At 35.8% G+C, this 22,088-nt stretch overlaps 1 protein-coding gene across 1 annotated transcript; it reads left to right on the top strand.

Moving 5' to 3' along the window:
* The first annotated feature begins 523 nt into the window (after positions 1-523).
* On the top strand, positions 524-20,612 carry LOC131841618 (kinesin-like protein Klp61F). Its single transcript, XM_059189941.1, has 19 exons — positions 524-720; positions 1,855-2,002; positions 3,318-3,467; positions 4,484-4,702; positions 5,069-5,157; positions 6,434-6,682; positions 7,900-8,153; positions 8,649-8,878; positions 9,924-10,227; positions 11,380-11,471; positions 11,759-11,962; positions 12,693-12,860; positions 13,235-13,574; positions 15,560-15,675; positions 16,283-16,414; positions 17,437-17,659; positions 18,367-18,479; positions 19,319-19,495; positions 19,982-20,612. Exons 1-19 carry the CDS (start codon positions 656-658, stop codon positions 20,096-20,098), a joined length of 3,390 nt encoding a protein of 1,129 aa, XP_059045924.1. The 5' UTR covers positions 524-655; the 3' UTR covers positions 20,099-20,612.
* Positions 20,613-22,088: the final 1,476 nt, after the last annotated feature.

The raw sequence follows: 22,088 nt of genomic DNA, 5'->3' as shown, positions 1-22,088 counted from the left end.
TCTATTCCAATTGTTTGTATAATGTGATCTGTATCATAATGTAGTTTTCTTATTTAATGTACAATAGGGAAAAAATATTAATTCAATACACTTGACGGTTTAAAGCGGCTAAAATGTTTTACATGCATTTTTTTATTTTAATGATAAATATTATTTTATTGTATTATTGACTTATTAATTATAAATATGCAATAAAACTTTTTCGTATTAGCTTTAGCACATAAGTAACAAAATGTAATACAAAATATTCCAGAAATGCTAATAGCATTATTTTTATTACTCATACTTATATTCTTGAAAATTGTTGTTTGATTAATTTTTAATATTATAACGTTTCATTAACAACGACGTATTCTGATGGTACACTTTTCGTAATGTCCTTAGTTTTTTTAGAATGTGTAGCCCTCTTTATTGAATGTCAGTGTTGACAATCATACTGATCAAATGTCTATTGTCATTTCTATTTTTAGTAGGCAACATTAACCGAATCACAAAATTCAAATTGTTTGAAGTCCAACGCTCATGCAACGCTTTTTTTATGTGAATCTTTTACAATACTGACGAATAATATTTTTCTGTATTATTGAATATAATTATACTTCATTTGTGGTGTTAGATTTATTTGTGTTATATTGTTTATGTGTATCGTGACAAGATGACGACGGAAAAAGTTTGTAGAAAGGACAAAAATCAAAACATACAAGTATTCGTTCGACTAAGGTAAATGACGCTCAATTTTTTTATCAGCTCTCATAATTATAGTATTTTGTGACTAGACTAGATACTTTTTAAAGGTGTTTTATTTAAAAATGCAATTTATAATATTAATATTATAACAAGAAAGTTATTATACATATATATTTGATATTGCAACCAGCGTACTAGATTTTCTGTTAGAGCTATTTCTTTGAATTATAATCTTTTCAAAATAACAGTAATAACTATGTAATGTCTTAGAAAATTACTTTTTAATACTTATATGTTAAAATTATGTTATTGAGTCATCTAATCGTTTAATACTAAATCTAACTACTCAATTCTTTAATTCCATCATATTTGAAAAAGAGTTTTTAGGTCAGCAGACAAATAAAGATGAATTTTCTTTCATAAATACGTTTTATATTATAAAATAGGCAATATCTTACAATTTCTTCATATTAAAACAACATGAAGGATAGTATAAAGAATATTAATAATATTATAAACCTGAAAGTCTGTAATTATGGATGTTTGTTACTCTTCCATACAAAAACTACTGAACAGATTTTGATGAAAGTTTACAGTAATATAGCTTATGCATCAGAATAATACCTAAGTTATATTTTTATTAAAATTTAACATGATTGAAACCACAGTAACAGTTAGTTTAAGATAAAGCTGATTTTAATCAAATTAAATCAAAGGATCTATTACAAACATACATCCCTCTTAACTAACAAGAACAAGAACATAACAAAAACAAAAATAAAAACAAAACCCCCAATAAAAAAAAACTTCTGTTACACTTTGCTAATGAGGATGGTAAGCATGAAGTCAGGTTAGTTAGTAGTTAGCCAGGAGTTAATTACCATGAATTCATCAGGGAAGATTAACATTTTTCATTTAAAAAAAAGCTTACACTAATGGTTCATGGTGGCAGGGTGTCAATGAGGGATGATAGTATGAGCATGAGGTCAGATTTGGCTCATCGTGATATCATAATGATTTGAATAATCCAGGGGAACCTGATGTAGGTAAACCAGATGTTGTACATTGCAAACTAGTAGAATGTCTGGTAGTAATTAATTGACAATACCTTTCCCCCAAATAGTATTATTTATTGTGGGAATACTAATGACTGAATGATGATTACAGGCCTCTCAACCAACGAGAGAGGGATATCAAGTCGCTGGGTGTGGTCGAAGTGGTGAACAATCGTGAAGTGGTGGTGAAACAGTCTCAGCAAACCTCACTCACTAAGAAGTTCACATTTGATCGTGCATTTGGACCACATGCTAAGCAGGTGCTTACATTTTTTAAAGTATCTACATTCTTTTAAAGGGTTTCCAGAATCTTGTACTTTTTTTACAATAAGATATTTTTTTTTACAATAAGATACCAAAGGATATATTGGAATTACCCTTAAATAAATTCAAAACATCTGTTAAATCATATTTACTGAGCAAGGCCTATTACTCACTAAACGATTACTTGAATGACGAGCGTGCATGGCAATAGTTTTCATGTTCGGGATTTTCATTTAATGTTAGACATAGACACCTATATAAATACCTATGCATTGTAAAAAACTGGATTTAAAAAAAAAAGTAATTCAATTGAGTTTCTTGCCAGTTCTTCTCAATTGGATCTATATACCGAACTGGACGGTAGGGAAAAAACATTCTAATGTAATTCTAAAAACTTGACGTTCATAAGCGGCTAAAATGTCCTACATGAATAAATGATTTTTGAATTTGAATTTGAATTTCAATTTATTTGTATGATAATGAAATGATGCAGCTGCCCATGCTAATCATTTACGCTGAGAGGACACCAGTGGAGGATGATAATATGAGCATATGAGGTCAGGTCAGCTAGCCCATCATGACAAATTCACCAGTAATTCATTACAATGGTTTCCAGGGGAAAGCGCATGGAGGTCAATCTGACATAGTACCTTGCTAGCAATGGGATCAGTGGGATCAGGAACAGTCCACATTACTGACTTTCCCCTTTCTCCCAGCATCTTGTACTATACTATAACTGTTACAATTATTTATTTATATTACTTCCACGAACTTTGTTGTTTAGGGGCCATTCTAAACAAAGTCTTTATCTTCTTCTTCTGCTTCTTCCTTATCCCATTTATTTGGAGTCGGCGTAATATGTTTTTCGTTTCCATTCATCCCTGTTCGCAGTCATCGCGTTATTTACTTCCTTTCTTACCATATCATCTTTCACACAGTCCATCCATCTCTTTTTCGGCCTTCCTCTGCCCTTATAACAACAAAGTCTTTATCATTGCAAAAGAAATCATTCAAAGCAGTCCACTATTTTGTGTTTTACAAATTTTAATGGCCTCTGAATTTTTTTTAAGGCATACGTATTTTCTTATTTTTCCATCTGTCATGGTTTTCAGGGGGAACCGCGTGGAGGTCAACCTGACATAGTACATTGCTAGCAATGGGGTTATTAACCTGCATTACTAACAATGCACAATAGATCTATACAGGTCGCAGTGTTACAGGTCCTTAGCACCTGACAATAGCCCAAACGCCCAGTAAAAAAAAACTGTCACATTCTCCCCGCTATATAACTTTGATTGCTGTGATTTCCAGGTGGAAATATATCAGGATGTAGTGAGTCCACTTATAGAAGAGGTGCTAGCGGGTTACAACTGTACCGTGTTTGCCTATGGGCAGACAGGTACTGGCAAGACACATACCATGGTCGGGGAGAGCACAGGAGACGAGACCAATTGGCAGAGTGTGAGTATAGAAGTAGAAATAGTAATAAATTAAATATTAACAAAAGAAGAGAAATTATATTAACACTTTTGAATAGTCATTTTTTTTGTTCTATCCCTTATTCAGAGTGCAGATTCATCACAAGAACGAGAAATGAACTTGCGTGTTGCTCTCTTAAATAAATGTCATAAGGAAATACATCTTAATAAGGAGGAGGCATGTGGCAGTCAACATAAAAACAACTACCACTATATGTAAATTTAATCAGACTTCATAGAGAATAATAAAAAATATATTTATTCATAAAGAATTAAGTAACAAAATAACACCAAGTTTTTTTTTGTTGTATGGAATAGTTTAAAAAAAAATTCTTTAACTCACTATGCCACACCCAACAAATGACAAAAGTGAAATTGTTGAAAAAATTGTTTATTTTTCTCTTATCCAATCTGTACAGGAACTATAAGCAGATCTTTTGAGTGTGGGAATAACAGTGTCCTCCACAGCGAGACGATCTGCTGCCTAAGATTTCTACGAAATGTTACATAATTTCACTTCCTTTTTAGGCCCTTTAATTAAAAATGAAATTTTTATTTTTAGTAAACCAGTTAGTTTTATTTTAATACTAGCAGACCCGGCCACACGTTGCTGTGGCTAAGGTTCTTGAATAAAATAATATTATAAATGTAAAGCTATCCTATCTTTCAAGATGAAATTGCACTCAATGTTCAAATCAAATTTGCAATCAGTTCAGTAGTTTATCTTAAACTACTCAACCGATTGCAAATTTGATGGCGGACAAACAACGTGACACGTAATTTTCATATATATAGATTGTGACACATAATTTTTATATATAACTAGTTACTCGCCCCGGCTTCGCACGGGTGTATATATAAACTTTCCTCTTGAATCATTCTGTCTATTAAAAAAAACCGTTGCGTAAGTTTAAAGATTTAAGCATACACACGGACGGACAGACAGCGACAGGGACTTTGTTTTATACTATGTAATGAAGATATTGTTTCCTCCCACAGGATCCTCTGGCTGGTATCATACCTCGGGCACTCAGCCAATTGTTTGACGAGCTCCGTATATCAAATACGGAGTATACAGTCCGCGTGTCCTACCTCGAACTTTACAATGAGGAGCTGTTTGATCTGCTCTCCTCATCTGAAGACAACTCCAAGCTTAGGATCTACGAGGATGTCACCAGAAAGGGATCCAATATAGTTAATGGCTTAGAAGAGATTACTGTAAGTTTTCTTCTTTCTTTCCTGAATCTTTTATTGTAATAATATATTAATATTATTACATTAATACAATAACGCAGGACAATTCTCACAGCGCCATCTAGACCCAAATTAATCTACCTAAAGCTTGTGTTATGAGTAGATAACTCACACAAATATATAGATATATATTAATATATATTATACATAGAAAACATCCGGATCGATACAAATCACACTCATGAATACAAATGTTTGTGCCGTGCGAAGAATCGAACCCGCGACCATCGGAAGTAAATGGTGTAAGAGTTACACTTAAAATTTTAAAGTTACGTTTATGATTGTTAATTTTCATATATATTAATACTAATTATTACAATTCTTTATCAGGTATATAATAAGAATGAAGTATACAAGATTATGGCTCAAGGGCAGGAAAGAAAGAAGGTTGCCTCCACACTAATGAACGCTCAATCAAGGTATGTAATAATTTTATATTTAAGACTTTAATAAAGGTATTTGAAGATAGACTTACGCACGGCAAGTGGATGTATCAATGAGATATTTATTTTATATATGATTTATCTTTTACGTTCTTCCTCTGCCCTTATAACCATACACATTCATATGTAACACCTTCCTTAACCATTATATAATATTATAAAAAATAAATAATAGATGGATTTTAAGACTGTATATTTGCATCCGAGCTGTCTACATATAACATTACAAATTATAAATGATATGCTACTCGCCCCCAGCTTCGCACGGGTGTACATGTATTATATATATAAACCTTCCTCTTGAATCACTCTAACTACTAAAAAAAACAGCTTCAAAATCCGTTACGTAGTTTTAAAGATTTGAATACATAGGGATGGACAGACAGCGATAGTGACTTTGTTTTATACTATGTACTGATACAATATAATGTTACATTTATCCTTAACATATAAGGTGAAAAAGCTGCTCCTTAAATAGGAAAAATCCTGAACTTTAGGATAAGAAGTGCTCATTCCCTACAACACTACAGTGACAGAAAATCTTATATATAAAATTCTCGTGTCACAGTTTTCGTTCCCATACTCCTCTGAAACGGCTTGACCGATTCTCATGAAACTTTGTGAGCGTATTGAGTAGGTCTGAGAATCGGCTAACATCTATTTTTCATCCCCCTAAATTTTAGGGGTAGTCCACCCCTAAATTATTTTTTTATTTTTTTAGACAAAAGTTTTAGTTTCTATTTCCTAAATTTTCACCCTTCTATCATCAACTCCTATTATTTTATAGCGTTATTAATTTATAGGCAAAACAACGTTTGCCGGGACAGCTAGTATAGTATATATTGTTGACCCGTACTAATTAATTTTACACTAAATTTGATATTTATACTATTTATATTATAATAACTAGCGGACCCCGCAAACATTGTTTTGCTATATAAATTAAAATCGCTTTTAAAAAATAGGGATTGATGCTAGAAGGGTGAAAATTGAGGGTTGTATGTATTTTTCAATCCTAAATAATAATAAAATGAAAATTAAAAGAATATAGTTAGGGGTGGATATCCCTTACCACTTAGGGGTATGTATGAAAAATAGATAATAGCTGATTCTCAGACCTATTGAATATGCATATAAAATTTCATAAAAATCGGTCAAGACATTTCGCAAGAGTATGGTAACTAACATTGCGACACGAGAATTTTATATATAACATAATAATAATAATTATATTATATATTTATACTTTCAGTCGCTCGCACACAGTCTTCACCATCGTAGTTCACATGAAGGAGAACAGCCCTGAAGGTGAGGAGTTGGTGAAAATCGGTAAACTCAACCTGGTGGACTTAGCTGGCTCTGAGAACATCAGCAAAGCGGGCTCAGACAACCCCGCCAAGAAGGAGAGGGCCCGGGAGTGCGTGAACATCAACCAGTCTCTGCTCACTCTCGGCAGGGTCATCACGGCACTTGTGGAACGTCATCCGCATATACCGTACAGGTGAGGATTGATTTCCAATTTCTTAATGTCTTTCTAGGAATCACACTAGATTATAAAACACAATGGGGTGCACAAATTCAAAGCCTTGCAGCGAAACTGAGTTCAGCAGCTTTTGCCGTGCGTAAGGTTAGACAGTACACCGATACTGCTAGATTGGTCTATTTTAGTTATTTTCATAGTTTACTCTCTTATGGAATATTATTATGGGGAAAAGCGGCAGATATTAAAAATATATTCATATTACAAAAACGTGCAATTCGAGCGCTCTGCTGTATGAAGAGTCGTGACTCATTAAGAGAGATATTCAAAGAGGCATATTCTCACCGTTGCTTCTCAATTTATATATTCAAATATCCTATATATTCATAAAAATCTTGACTTATTTCCAAAAAACAGCAATATTCATAATATTAATACTAGATTTAAAGACAAACTTGCTGTCCCCAAGTATCGTTTAGAAAAAGTTAATAAGTGATTATTATATGGGAATAGGTATAAAAATTTACAATAAGATACCAAAGGATATATTGGAATTACCCTTAAATAAATTCAAAACATCTGTTGAATCATATTTACTGAGCAAAGCCTATTACTCACTAAACGATTACTTGAATGACGAGCGTGCTTGGCAATTGTTCATGCACTGAATTTTCATTTAATGTTAGACATAGACACCTATATAAATATACATTGTAAAGAAACTGGCTTTAAAAAAAAAAGTAATTCAATTGAGTTTCTTGCCAGTTCTTCTCAATTGGATCTGTATACCGAACTGGACGGTATGTAAAAAAAATAAAATTATAATGTAAAAATTTGACGTTCATAAGCGGCTAAAATGTCCTACATGAATAAATGATTTTTGAATTTGAATTTGAATGAATCGACTGGTCTGCTCTAGTCACTGTAACTAATTCAGGCCCAGTTTCACCAAGGAAATTAATGAAGTTTAGTTCGAACTAAACTCAGTTAAAATGAGTTTAAAGCTTCATTTCATTGCATTTCACGCTATAATCTTAAACTTAGTTTTCGCTAAATGAGATCAACGTCGATCTTTCAACTAGTTTATGCTGAACTCGGTTTCCTTGAACTAGTTTATACTGAGAATAGTGAAGTCCAGACTTAATCTTATTGAGTTGCTTAACTACTAAAAATATACAGTACAGTATCTTACCCCGCGTAACCCATCTGTGATAATCACTCCTTAATATTTTTTTTAGAGAATCCAAACTTACGCGCATTCTCCAAGAGTCATTAGGGGGTCGTACTAAAACCTCGATAATTGCAACCATATCCCCTGGACATAAGGACCTGGAAGAGACCATGAGTACTCTTGAATATGCTCACCGAGCAAAGAACATACAGAACAAGCCGGAAATTAACCAGAAAATGACGAAGAAGGCTATATTGAAGGAGTATGCTGAGGAGATTGATAGATTGAAGCGGGATCTTCAAGCAGCTAGAGATAAGAGTGGTAATTATTGTGGTATTTAAATTTTTTTTATGTAAGTGAAATGGGAAACAAGCTGATGATTCTGCTGTGAATGTATAATTAGCTGTCCCGGCAATCATTTTGCCATATAAATTAAAGTCGCTTACCATATAAGTTATTATCGCAAGATAAGAGCTTATTCCTTCTTAAAAGGCTGTCAACTTGCATTTCCCATGGTGTTGCGGGTGCTCATGGGCGGGGGTAATCACTTACCATCAGGTTTGCCGCAAACTCGTTGTCCCCAATGCTATAAAAAACAAAAAAAATTGTTTAATAAATTTTTGTCCGTCTGTTTCTACTTGTTAATCTCTGAAACGGTTGGACCGATTTTGATGGGACTTTGACTCCTAGATACTTAATGTTATAAGGAGTAACTGAGACTACTATTAATTATTTTAGAATATATATTTATATTTTCATAAACAGTTAAATTGCATCATATCCATATGCGTAATTTTTGTTTCATATGTTCCCTAGGTGTTTATCTAGCTAACGAGACATTCGCCGAAATGACACTCAAGCAGGAAGAACAAAAAAAAGAGATTCAGGAACTGCTCCTGAAAAAGAAGGCGATGGAGGACGAGAGAGACCGCATGGTGACCGTGTTTGCAGACCTCAACCAGCAGTTGAAAGAACGAGACAATGAGCTCAGTGACACCAGAAGCAAGCTGGATGATACCCAAGTTAAACTGGCCAATACTAGCAACGTAAGTAGTATATGTTATCTTAGTTTATCCCTCAGACGGTCTCGGCAGTTTAGCGGTTTAGCACATCGCTTTACTTTCTGATGGTCGTGGGTTCGATTTGTTATTGTGTTTTTCGGCAAAGATTTGTGTTTTTTCCGCCAACGTATACCGTTAGCGGAGGCAGGTTCATCATTCAATTACATCCATTAAAAAAAGGTGTTTTTTAAGTATGTGTTTTAATGTATGTATTTACAAAAAATATATCATAAGTATTTATATCAGTTGTTTAGTATCCATAACACAAAATCTATTTACCGTGGGACTATAAAGCGCTGTGTTAATTGTCCAGGTTTATTCATTTATTTATTATTCATCCCTATAATAATTATAATACCTCAGAACTATTCACACAGCGTCATCTAGTCCCAAACTACGCACAGCTTGTGTTATCGATACTACATAACTGATATAAATTGCATACAAAGCGGCAGATATTATTTTCACTTAAATCAAAAAATATATATGTATACATAGAAAACCCAGACTCATACAAATAATCATATTTATGAATACAAATGTTTGTCTCGTGTGAGGGATCGAATTCGCGACCATTGGAGATAAGCTGGCGTGCTAAATCGCTAGAACTCGATGACGTAATTTCTTTGTTTCTGAAGTCGCATATATAATAATAATAATAATAATAATCTCAGGACAATTCACACAGCGCCATCTAGACCCAAGTTAATCTAGCTAAAGCTTGTGTTATCGGTACTAGATAACTAATACAAATACATAGATTCTTTTTTGTAAATACATACATATTATACATAGAAAACACCCAAACCGATACAAACAACCATACTCATGAATACAAATGTTTGCCGTGCGAGGAATCGAACCCGCGACCATCGGTCGTAAAGCGGTGTGCTAGATCGCTAGACCACCGAGGTCGTCTGATATTTCACTTCCTCGTTTTATTTTAAAAGGTACTCATTAGCAAGGGTTTTTCAGTCTACATTGCTAACAGTCCTCTTTCCCACTCAACTATACTGTTAATAATTGACAGATGCTAGCAACAACCCGGGAACAAGTAGAAGAACAGCGGCACCTAGTAGACGTTCAAGTGGTGACGGAGCGCGAGCTAGGCGGACAAGCCAGGGCTCTGCTGGCGGCTGCGGACACTGCCGCAGCGCACGCGGCTGCGCTCAGGGACTGTGTGTCCCGGCGGAGCGCCCGGGACTCCGCCAACGTGTCCGCAGCCGCCGCGCTCCGAGGGTACTCCGCCGACGTCCGCCGACACATCGCTGACCGCGCAGCGACGACAGCCGAGCGACTTCAACATGCTCACCGTCAGCTACATCACGCTGCAGGTGAGCTGCTTTCACGCTGCATAATATACTCAATTTATTTAACATACGTTATACCTTATAGTTGCCATGTATATATTCACTCACACCTGAAAACAGTGTAATTTAGTATTTATTTTAATTATAATTGTAAATTAATTTAATATTTATTTTTAATTGTAATTTAATTTATTATATGACAATTTTATTATTTTATTGTTAAATTTGATTAGTTATTCAATTCCGACTTGACATGTTTGTACTTAATTTTGGTAAATTTGTATTATTATTTTATTTTTATATTGTATTGACATCCATAAAATTGTTATATGGGGCCTGACCAAAATAGATTTACTTAAATAAATCAATTTAAGTTAAACAAAAATGTAAAAATTGACTTAATAAGAGGACGGATCTGTGGTTATTAAAAAAAAAACATACGTTATTTAGCTCAAATAGCCCAGAATTATTGTGCTTGTGGACTGGTCTGTTCCAGTTGTGGCCACTAATAAGACTATTTGCTTTTGACAAAATTGCAATAGCATTTGCTGGTGATCACTATTCTCCCTAATTAGAATTTATAAATAAAGTTTTCTAGTGGGTATGAACCCACACCCTATGCCTCCGATGGGGACTGTCTTTGTGAATATTTTGTGCACAAGGTACAAATAGGGTTGAAATATAACAACCAAACCTACAAAACCAAATATAACACAAAAAAATTAATCTGTTTTTAGCAAGTAAGAATCAATCAGCCCCTCTGGCGGAGTAATAATAATAATATCATAACAATCACACAGCGCCATCTATACCCAAGTTAACTAAAGCTTGTGTTATGAGTACTAGAGAACTGATACTAGATATATGTTTTTTTTCGTAAATACATACATATTGTACATAGAAAACACCCAAACCGATACAATCATACTCATCAATACAAATGTTTGTGCCGTGCGAGGAATTGAACCCGCGATCATCGGTATTAAAACGGTATGCTAAACCGCTAGACCACCGAGGCGTATAATGACGCATATGCAATGGGGTTAAAATTGCCCTTTTACATTGATAGGCAAAAGGTAGTAAGCATATAACATGCAATTTGACCTTTATGATTATTCTTGTAGAATAAAAATATTAAATTTCATACATAAACCACTAATTGTGTTTTGTCCACAGAAACCTTCATCACAAGTACGACACACACCCAGGACGCAAACAAACAGAAAATGGATGAATTAGCGCAAAGGATTACCGACGTAATCTCAGAGGTATGCTGTTATTTACTAGCGACTGATCCCGGCTTCACACGGATGTATTACAAATTAATGAATTGCTCAGTTTGTTGAGCAGTGCGTGAAGCGCGGAGATCTTAGAGATCAGATTTGCACTTTTTGTAACGATACTCCTCCGAAACGTCTTGACCGATGGAGACTAAAATTTCATCAGAGGTCGGTCGGTTAAAAAAATTTATGAGTTCTCACTCAAATTGAACTGACGCTGTCATTTTACTAACATAATAATGATTAATAAATATGTATATACTTAATCGTTTTAGATCACAAAAGCAGCATCTCAAGCACAATCGGAGGTCTCCCAAGGAGTAAGTTCGCAGCGAGATTCCGTGCAGGAAGCTTTGAAGCGGCACGGAGACGCGCTGCAAGTGGCGTTGCAGGCGGTGGTCGCTGCAGTTGTCAACGGTCGCCAGCGGGTGGTAGACCTCAATCTTACCACTAATATCGCCAACGTCGTACGGCAGTGGGTGAGTGCATCCTTAATTCCTTAATCTTATATATAAAATTCTCGTGTCACAGTTTTCGTTCCTTTACTCCTCTGAAACGGCTTGACCGATTCTCATGAAATTTTGTGAGCGTATTGAGTAGGTCTGAGAATCGGCCAACATCAATTTTTCATCACCCTAAATGTTAGGGGTAGTCCACCCCTAATTTCTTTTTTTTAAGTCAAAATAACGTTTGCCGGGACAGCTAGTAATATTATAAATGTAAAAGTAGGGATGTTTGTTCCGCTTTCACGCAAAAACTACTGAACTGATCATCATGAAATTTTGTACACATGTTCTTGGAGGCATTATAATGAACATAGGATATTTTTTATTCAAAGGGAGCGACGCCGCGGGTAAAAGCTAGTTTTACAATAATTACAATAACAAACTATTTCCTACTGATTGGTACTGTTTTTTTGAAGTGAAGTTGGGGTGTCTTAGGATTTTTCGGTCAGAAAAAGCGTTACCATCGCGTGTAGAGATTAAACCAGTGTTTCCCAACGAGAGGCCCACGTCACAGAGGAGCGATTCGAAAATGGACGCTTTATTAAAATTATATGGAATGTTAATTAAAAATTTTCATTACTTGTTTTCAAAATTTACTTAGCGTTTTACTAGCAATTCAGTCAGCTTCTGGGACCTTACCCAAATATAAGTTTAAGAGATACTCGACCAGTGGGTAATTTAGTGTATCTGTACCTATTTACAGGAGGACGGCGCCCGTGGTCGGGTACAGTCGCTGCAGGCCGCTCAGGCCGCGTACAGCGGTCGCGCCGCCCAGACTGAGTCCCGGCGCTCCGCCGCCGCCCGCGCAGCCCGGGACCGGCGCCGGCAGCGGGCCGCCTCCAGGCTCGCCGGCCTCCGAGGGAACATCGCCGTAAGTACATAGCATTCTCTTTGCAAAATTACCATTTTCTTGCCTCATACAGTTTTGTAAATACGACTGTATCAAACAGACGGACAACTTTCACACTATATATATACGAGCATTGCTGATATACAGAAAACAAAAAACCTCAACCAATATAAATACCAACTTTACAACGATCGAAGTTGGGTATTTTCCTATTTTAAAATGCTGCATTCGAGCAATAGTTTTTGCATAATACAAACATACAGACAGATAAATAAGAATTCTAAAAAAAATTTCAATAACAATTCAATCTATTTATTGATATTCAATACATTTGGTGACTATTCTGAAAAAAAAATTTATAGTACGCCCATTATTTTCCTTTCTTTTCTTTTTAGGAAATAGAACAAGAAAAGAGTTTAATGGAAGATCGACTCTCGGAAAGACTTAATGACTGGGTAGAAACAGAAACTAGACTGCTCGAAGAACGACTGGCGCGCCACGCGGCCGCCGAGAGACAAGCACTAAATGACAGACTGAAAAAGAAGATGGAAGAGGTAGAAGAAGAGCGTAGACTTTTAGAAGAGAGGATATCCAAACACATAGAACAGCAGAAGTTGCAGTTACAGACTGACGAGGAGGAGATGAAACTGATTGACGCAGATTTAGAAGAGAGTGAAGAGATAAAAGACGAATGTATGAATAATATGCAGAAATATAGCAAGGAATTCGATGAAGGTAAGTTTCTTAATGTTTTATAGTTTAGCTATAGTTATTTTTAAGTTTTTATCACTTTACTGAAACACTGTTTTAAGTTTTTTTCATGAGTGGTTTCATTCGTACATCTTACTGATATTATAAACGTGAAAGTTTGTGAGTACGGATGGATGTTTGTTACTCTTTCAAGCTAAAACTACTGAATGAATTATGACGAAACTTTACAGTAATATAGCTTACTAGCTTTTTCCCGCGGTTTCGCTCGCGTTATTTTATCCCCTTAGGGGTGGAATTTATCAAAGTCCTATCTTAGGGGATGCCTACTATAGTAGCTTTATGCATGCAAAGTCTCAGCCCGATCAGTTTAAAATTGACAAAGTTTCATACAAACTTTTATCCCCTATTTTATCCCCTTGGGGGGTGGAATTTATCAAAATCCTTTCTTAGCGGATGCCTACGTCATAACATCTACCTGCATCCCAAATTTCAGCCCGATCCGACCAGTGGTTTGGGCTGTGCGTTGATAGATCACTATGTCAGTCACCTTTGAGTTACATATATAAAAATACATTAGAATAACACATATGCTATAATTTAAAAAGATATTATGTAAATTGTGCGAAATATAATTATAAATGTCAAATAAGTGTGGTGCAGACGAAGTTGGGCGGATCAGCTAGTATTATATAAACATGATATTTACCAAGATCACTAATGAGCTCCCGATATCCTTAATAACTTTACTAATATTATAAAAGCGAAAGTAACTCTGTCTGTCTCGCCAACTGTACCGATTTAAATAAAGAATTCCTCTCCCAATCGCCATCTCTCTCTTTCAACCCTATCCACTAACGATAGAGTTGAAAGGGGAGAGGAAAGGTTGTATAGAAGTATCTTCACTTATAAAGTATGAAACTTATTTTTAGATTGTTCTGTAAATATATATAAATATGACATTCCATCACAGCAGAACTGCAATATCTTACGTTTGCATTCCAGTAGTAGCGGTAACATTGTAAGCAGAGCTTGTGTTATGATTACTAAACAACTTTTCGAAATCTTTGTTAATAGATAAATAAGTACATACATACAGACATCCAGAGCAATACCAGACAATCATACACATGAATACAAATGTTTGCATTTTCCGAAGAATTGAACTTACGACCATAGAAAGCAAGGTGGTGTGCTAAACTGATAGGCTACCGAGGGTCTCATTATATATATTTTTATGGATGACTAGCTGTCCCGGCAAACGTTGTTTTGCCTAAAATAAAAAAAAAATTAGGGGTGGACATTTAGGGGGATGAAAAATAGATGTTGGCCGATTCTCAGACCTACTCAATACGCTCACAAAATTTCATGAGAATCGATCAAGCCGTTTCGGAGGAGTATGGGAACGAAAACTGTGACACGAGAATTTTATATATAAGATAATGGAATGGTTATCCCGCCTGCGTTAATGGCTTACGCTGACGGGGCACCAGTGGAGGATGATCATGGTAAATTCACCAAGAATTTACCACAATGGTATCCAGGGGGAACTGCATGGAGGTCAACCTGACATGGTACATTGCTAGCAATAAGATCAATCCATATTACTTACAATTTTTACAATAAAATACCAGAGTCTGTTATAAATCTGCCAGAAAAAAGATTTAAATGTCAAATAAAACACTTCCTTTGCAAAAAAGCTTAATGTTTTTGTAGAAAAAATTTAAATACATAGCACTGACAATATTATCTGATTACACTAATAATGAGTGCGTAGCGATTTCTATGTTGATTATCGCATGACTCTTACTTGTTATACTGTAATTATTTATATAAAAAAACATCTATTAAAAAGAGCAACACACAAGTTTCTTGCTCATTCTTCTTGTGATGAATCTGCATTCCGATTGAGTGGTAGAATCAAAATATGACTATTCAAAAGTGCTTGTAATGAGTTTATTTGAATAAAGATTATTTCTATTTCTATTACAATTTCCAATTTCTAATTCCAGGTACTAGCTCCGTGAATGTAGACTTGGAGGTGTTCAGCAAAAATATAGTGCAAGTGGTGGAGCACATCAGCAATGAACTCATGCAGGTGTTGAACCAGGCCAGGGAACTAGCCGAGGTAAATTTTTTTTTTTTGGGTTCACTTAAATATAAATTAATCAGTTTGGAAGCACATTCAGAAAATTGAACAAGAAACAAGAATTTTTTTTCTAATATAAATAACATTTTACAACTACAATAGACAAACAATACCACTTTTAAATAATACATTTTAAATTTTATGGATAAACTCAGAGTCACTCATAGGGCAATGGAGAGGACTGTGTTCGGAGTTTCTTTGTGTGATCGAATCAGAAATCAGGAGATCGCAGAAGAACCAGAATGACCGAAATAGCCCGAAGAATTGCTTGTAGGACAGATGAAAGTTGAAGACGCAGCGTGGGAAGGCCTCCAGCAAGGTGGACAGACGAGCTGGTCACGATCGCTGGTAGGCGTTGGATACGATCAGCGCAGGACCTGGAGATTTTCGGGGGAGGCCTTTGTTCAGACATGGACGTCTTCCGGACTGAAATGAAGACGATGTTAAAATTTACAACACTCAATAACAATTTATTTACCCAATATCATATTCTGTATATACATCTAGGATATGACATGAAATTGTCTATATTTATTAATTTATTCACCAATAATGATTATTAATTTGGATGGAAATATGTTATCAGCGCGAGACGAGTGCCACACTGGAGGCCGACCGGGCGGCATCTCGTCAGCTCGCGGACGACACCGCCGCCATGCTCGCTCACGTGGACCAGAACACACGACAAGCACTGGACACTGTTGTAAACAAGATCGAGGTATGTTATATGTATATTATAGCATTATTTCTATTTCACTATCATACTATAAAATCTGTTAGATTAATCGTTTGCCGTGGTATGGGCATGTAATGTGTAGGAATGAAGATATTTTAAGGACGGTGTTACATATGAATGTGGATGGTTATAAGGGCACAGGAAGGCCGAAAAAGAAATGGATGGTGTGAAAGATGATATGGTAAGAATGGGAGTAAATAACGAGATGACTGCGAATTAATGGAAGAGAACATTACGCCGACCATAAATAAATGGGATAAGGAAGAAGCAGATGATGATGATGACTAAAAAATCTATTAGACTTCTGAACAAATCCGAATATATGACTGCTTTAATTTGGAAAAGCTCTTATACTTTCTCATAATTATTAGTGTTTTTTATATTACACGTAACTGCTCAAATACTAATCCAACAAAACTATTAAAGTGTTGAGTAAATTAAAATATCGTTATAATTTTTATGTAATGGAGATAATAAACGAACTTATGTCCTGATGGTAAGCGGTAATCATCGCCTATATATAAGGCTATCACGTCATCATGTGATATCTGTGATACCACTCAGGTATTACTTGAAATATGGAGTGCCAGAGGATAAAATTCAAATCTGTCGGACTCCAGACACTGTTATGACTCTTTAGTGATGAAAAACATATATCCTATATCAAACCAAGTATAGTACATTGAGAGACGGCGATAGGCTCTCCCCGCAGTTTCACTACATTTCTAGTCGATGTATCCCTTCTAATCCATCCTCCGTCCAATTCGAAATTACGAAGGCCTGAGCAGAGGTTCGAACCCCTAGCGGTGCCCTCAAACCAAAGTCGTATCCGTCAGGCGAAAGTTGGCCTTCAGCCGCTCCATAAGTCTTTCCGCGGGTTTGGACTGCCATTTGCACTCGTCTCCTCGTCCGGTGGACCTGTAAAAGCCAGCCGCGTCCAACAGCATTAGAGCAGTCCGAAAAAAAACCCTTTCTTAACCCATTTTCAATCTTTAACTCTGCAGGCAAATGGTACGTTAACAATCCAAGAGCTATCAGCTCTCGCCACCTCGACAAGCTCACTGATAACGTTATCAAAAGAACACCACAATGCTCAGTTATCAATAGTTACGGAAGCGCAAACGACCGTAACGGAATACCAGTCTGAGCTGACGGAGTCAGTCGAGAAACACGAGGAGTTGGAGGACCGCTACCTGTCTCAAGAGATCAAAGTTTATTCTCCCACTGGTAAGCTAAATGATATTTTTTTTTATTTTAAAGGAAATGGCGATCAAGCTGACTGCACACTGTAGGTGTAATTTCACTGTCGTATATCACATCTCAACAGAAGGAAAGCAAGGGTGTATTTCACTGTCGTGTGATACGACAATGATTGGCCGTCAACAGAAGCCAAACAAGTTGCATGGTGGCTGAAGTTGCACCCCATTGTTTAATGTTTTAACCTAGAAATACATATCATCAACAAAGTTAGGTTTATTGTCCAATACTGTTTTTGAATTTACTTGCCTTATATTGAGGAGCGTAAAGATAATACACTCAGTATTATTTGCATTTAATAACATCTTAATAGCAGTAAACCTTTTGAAAAAACAGAGGAGAGATCACCATTTGCTTCGTCATTAATATGTCGATTAACTTTGAATACTAATGAAGTATCTTTAGCAAACAGAACTATGTCTGCTATTTTTCTAAAACATAAAGTAGGTAATTTCATCATCATCATCAGCCCACTGCAGTCCACTGCTGGACATAGGCCTCTCCCAGTCATTTATGTACACTAAAAATAAAACAGGGCCTAGGATAGATCCTTGGAGAACACCATTTATTAAAACAACGCTATTTCTACAATTTGCGTTTAAACATTGATCTGAGTGTCTTGACAATGAATATATATGTTGAGTTGTTCTTCACCTTTACGATGGTTTGTTTGGCAGGCAACACCCCGATGCGCGGCGAGTATGCGTACCCTCGGAGGCTGGCGGCCACCTCCCCCCACGACCGCATCCTGGCCAGGTTCAGAGCCATGCGCGCCACTGCCGCTGATGATGTACGTACTCCACTCGCACACGACACCGTCCTCTCCGGCGAGGACGAAGACCAAACCACACCGTCCTCTCCATGGAGGACGATGACCCCAACCACATCATCTTCACCGATGAGGATTATATACAAATTAATTAGAAAATTAAACTATCTTACTAATATTCTAAACATAGAAGTTTTTGAGTGTGAATGGATGGATGGATGTTTGTTACTTTTTTCTTATAAAAATTACTGAATAGAATTTCATGAAACTTTACAATAATATAATACAACTATAAATTTCATGCCAGCAAAACCGCGGGCACATCTAGTAATAAATATAATAAAAGAATTTGAATAGAATGGAATAGAATAGAAAATCATTTATTCAAATAAACTTACATTGAAGCACTTTTGAATAGTCATTACATTTATTTAATCTACCGCTAATTCGGAAAGCTGTCTCATCGCAAGAAGAACGAGCAAGAAACTTGCGTGTTGCTCTTTTAAGTAATTTTATTATTTCTTTACATTTTTAAGTTTAAGTGTGTGAATACAAACCATCAATTAGCACTAATTCAATTAGATACTCAAATAGAAAAAATATTGAATATATAACCAACTGGTTAAACAATTAATAAGAGGAAATCAGTCAGTGATTAGAGCAGACCAGTCCCTACAAGCAGCACCCGTTCACCAGTATGACGGATGAGCCAGCCATCACTGCGCTCGGCCATATATTAGGGAGCCCAATGACCCGGCCCACCACGCCGCCACAAGTCTGGACATTTTAATGAGCATGACAACTCAAAACACCAAAAGTAAAAAGTAGTTTGAGTAAAATTCTATTCGTAATATCCATAGGATTGCGTGGTAGTTGAATGTGATGAGATGCGGCCCAGTGATTCAGAGAGCTCGCTGTCTTCAGCATCTGAGGAGTGTGTGGCCTTCATAGCACCCTCCCCGCCGTCTCAACCCACCACGGAACATAAGCCTATAGTCAAGTGCACCTCTGAAACTGACATATACAGCTTTAGAAAGGTAAGCTAACCCACTTAGCAGCAACGAAAAACATCAAACCTTAGTAATATTATAGACTTCATCTGCGTGGAAACAAAATTTTAATAAAATCTTTTAATAAATGATTTTTATCTATATATCTATCTACAAATGTTTGCACCGTGCGAGGAACCGAACCCGCTATCAACACTAATAAAGCGGTATGCTGAACCACTATCTATATTATTATAATATACTATCCGACCCGGCCATGCGTTGCTGTGGCTAAGGCTCTTGAATAAAATAATATTGCGACTATAAATTGAGATGTAAGCTATCCTATCTTTCAAGTTGGATCAAATTGCACACACTGTGCAAATTGAATTTGCAATCGGTTTAGGAGTTCATCGCGGACAAACAACGTGACACGTATTTTTTATGTATAAAGATTATCGTTGTTAATATGAATTTATACTTTATAATGTCGTTCGCTATCGTTTTAATATAAATTATAATTTTAATCAACAGCAACAACAAAAAGGGAAGGAGAACCCCAATAATTCAGTATCATACAAGAAGAGTTCCAAAATACCAGCGCCATCGTCACACAAGAAGCCGCTAGTCGAACGGAACGGTGTCAACTGATCAAAGCCTGACCTTGCTCTCACTGGTCAACCGCTAGTACGCAGGTAGAATCAGGTGAACATAGTCCCGAGTTCGGTTCTCTGTCTTAGGAAGTTATATCTTGAGTAGCTCGGGTTATACTGTAAATAGAGTTATTTGATTCCACAAGTAGGGTTGAAGGTTTGTTTTTCGGTTAGAAAACTCCACTGCTAACAAATATATAATTTGTTTATAACCAATTTGATAGGTTTAGTTCAGTTTTGGCGCATAATTTAAGGATTTCTGCTTTCTATATTTAAACTGTTTGAAATGATGTAATATTTAAATTAAGTCGTTTATTCAATACCTTTTTTGTATTTTATTTTATTAGTATACTCCGTTTCAATATAATTTACAGGAAATGTAAACATTTTAAGTTAAAAATCATGGAAATAGTGACACATTTAAGCCGAACATTGATGGTTTTAATTGCATATATCACAATTTTTGTAACAGTATTCATTTGTACCTGTATGTACTTTCTAAATGGTATTTGTTTTTGAAATATTAATCGAAAATTGCGTGCAAACACGAATGACATTATAATGTCATTTTTTGTTGCCCATTGCGACTTAATGAAATCTTTCCCTATAGTTAGGAATTTGCGGATGCATATTATTTCACATCCGCGGATGCGGATGGGGACTGCTTTCTTACTAGTCGCCACCTGCATTCGATTCCGCATCGATTTATATGGTTGCGAATTTCTAAATCGATGCGGATGTTCCACATATGCGGATGTGAATATTCGCAACATTATAAATTATAATAGACATACTTTTTTTTGTTGTAGGTTTATTTTATATGTGTATAGGTAATAGAAATACTATAGAAAAACACTTGAAATATACTAGTCGCCAACTATTGACAAAATAGAATTAAACTATAAAAGAATGTACTATTAAAAAACTCTTTGTAGTTCTTTAATTGTACGTTCTTATAACAAATAAGAAATACAAATTTATAATAAAAAGATACATTTCTGATTAGTCAGATACAACTTTTCTTAATGGTTGATAATAGAACGGTGCACATACGCTAGCGGTTTACGCTGGTAAGGCACCAGTGGAAGATGATAAGATGAGCATGAGGTCAGGTCTGTTAGCCCTTTAAGATAAATTCACCAGGAATTTATCACATTGGGTTTCATATTCACCTAGAGGTCAACATGGTACATTGCTAGCAGTGGGGTTATCAGTCCACATTACTAACAATCCAGTCCAACCAAATATTTACATGTATGTAACTGTAAGTAAGTAAAATATGACCAATGTCGTAAATTAATTACTCATTATGTATTACATTTAAAACGCGCTATTGTTCGCCATATATCTCTCAAATATAGAAGTTTTTAATACAATATTTTATTCAAATATATGTAATGTAATTTTCAATAATATGATATTTCGCTACATTATTGATGTTAATGCAATGCTGAAGAATATGATAGTATTATATGCTATAAGTTTATTAATTTTATAAACAAATTATATATTATTATAATAAAATTTCTAATATACTTTAATATAAAATATTAATTAATGATAATTCATTATTTTCACATATATATACTTGTTTGATTGGTTCGAAGTCTAGACTAAGATTTGTGCTGTGTATCAAAATACTTTCTATATGTATAGCTTATATTGTATGTGTCTCTTAACAGGTTAAAGACCGCATGCCCACCGGTGGGTCACTCCGTAACGAAAGTAAATTTACACGTTGGGATCGGGAGATCGCCCGTGGGCAGTTTAATTGAAATAAATCTAGGGGTTAAATAATGTGTACCTAATGCTCTATTTACATTCAGCCGCTTCCCCTGCCACTCGCGCTGTCGGTAATATTGCCGGGCCACAACCGAGCGAGAGGGCTGAATGTAAAAACACGCTGCCACTCGCGCTGCCAGTCCTTTGACTCGCGCACGAGAAACCGACAATCGAGGGAGCGCCGGGCAGCGCGAGTGGCAGCGCCA

Source organism: Achroia grisella, unplaced genomic scaffold (assembly GCF_030625045.1).
Source record: "Achroia grisella isolate CSIRO2021 unplaced genomic scaffold, CSIRO_AGI_Agris_v1 utg18504, whole genome shotgun sequence".
NCBI classification, from domain to species: Eukaryota; Metazoa; Arthropoda; class Insecta; order Lepidoptera; family Pyralidae; genus Achroia; species Achroia grisella.
Note: the sequence above shows the minus strand (reverse complement) of the source record. Positions and strands in the feature narration are given on the sequence as shown.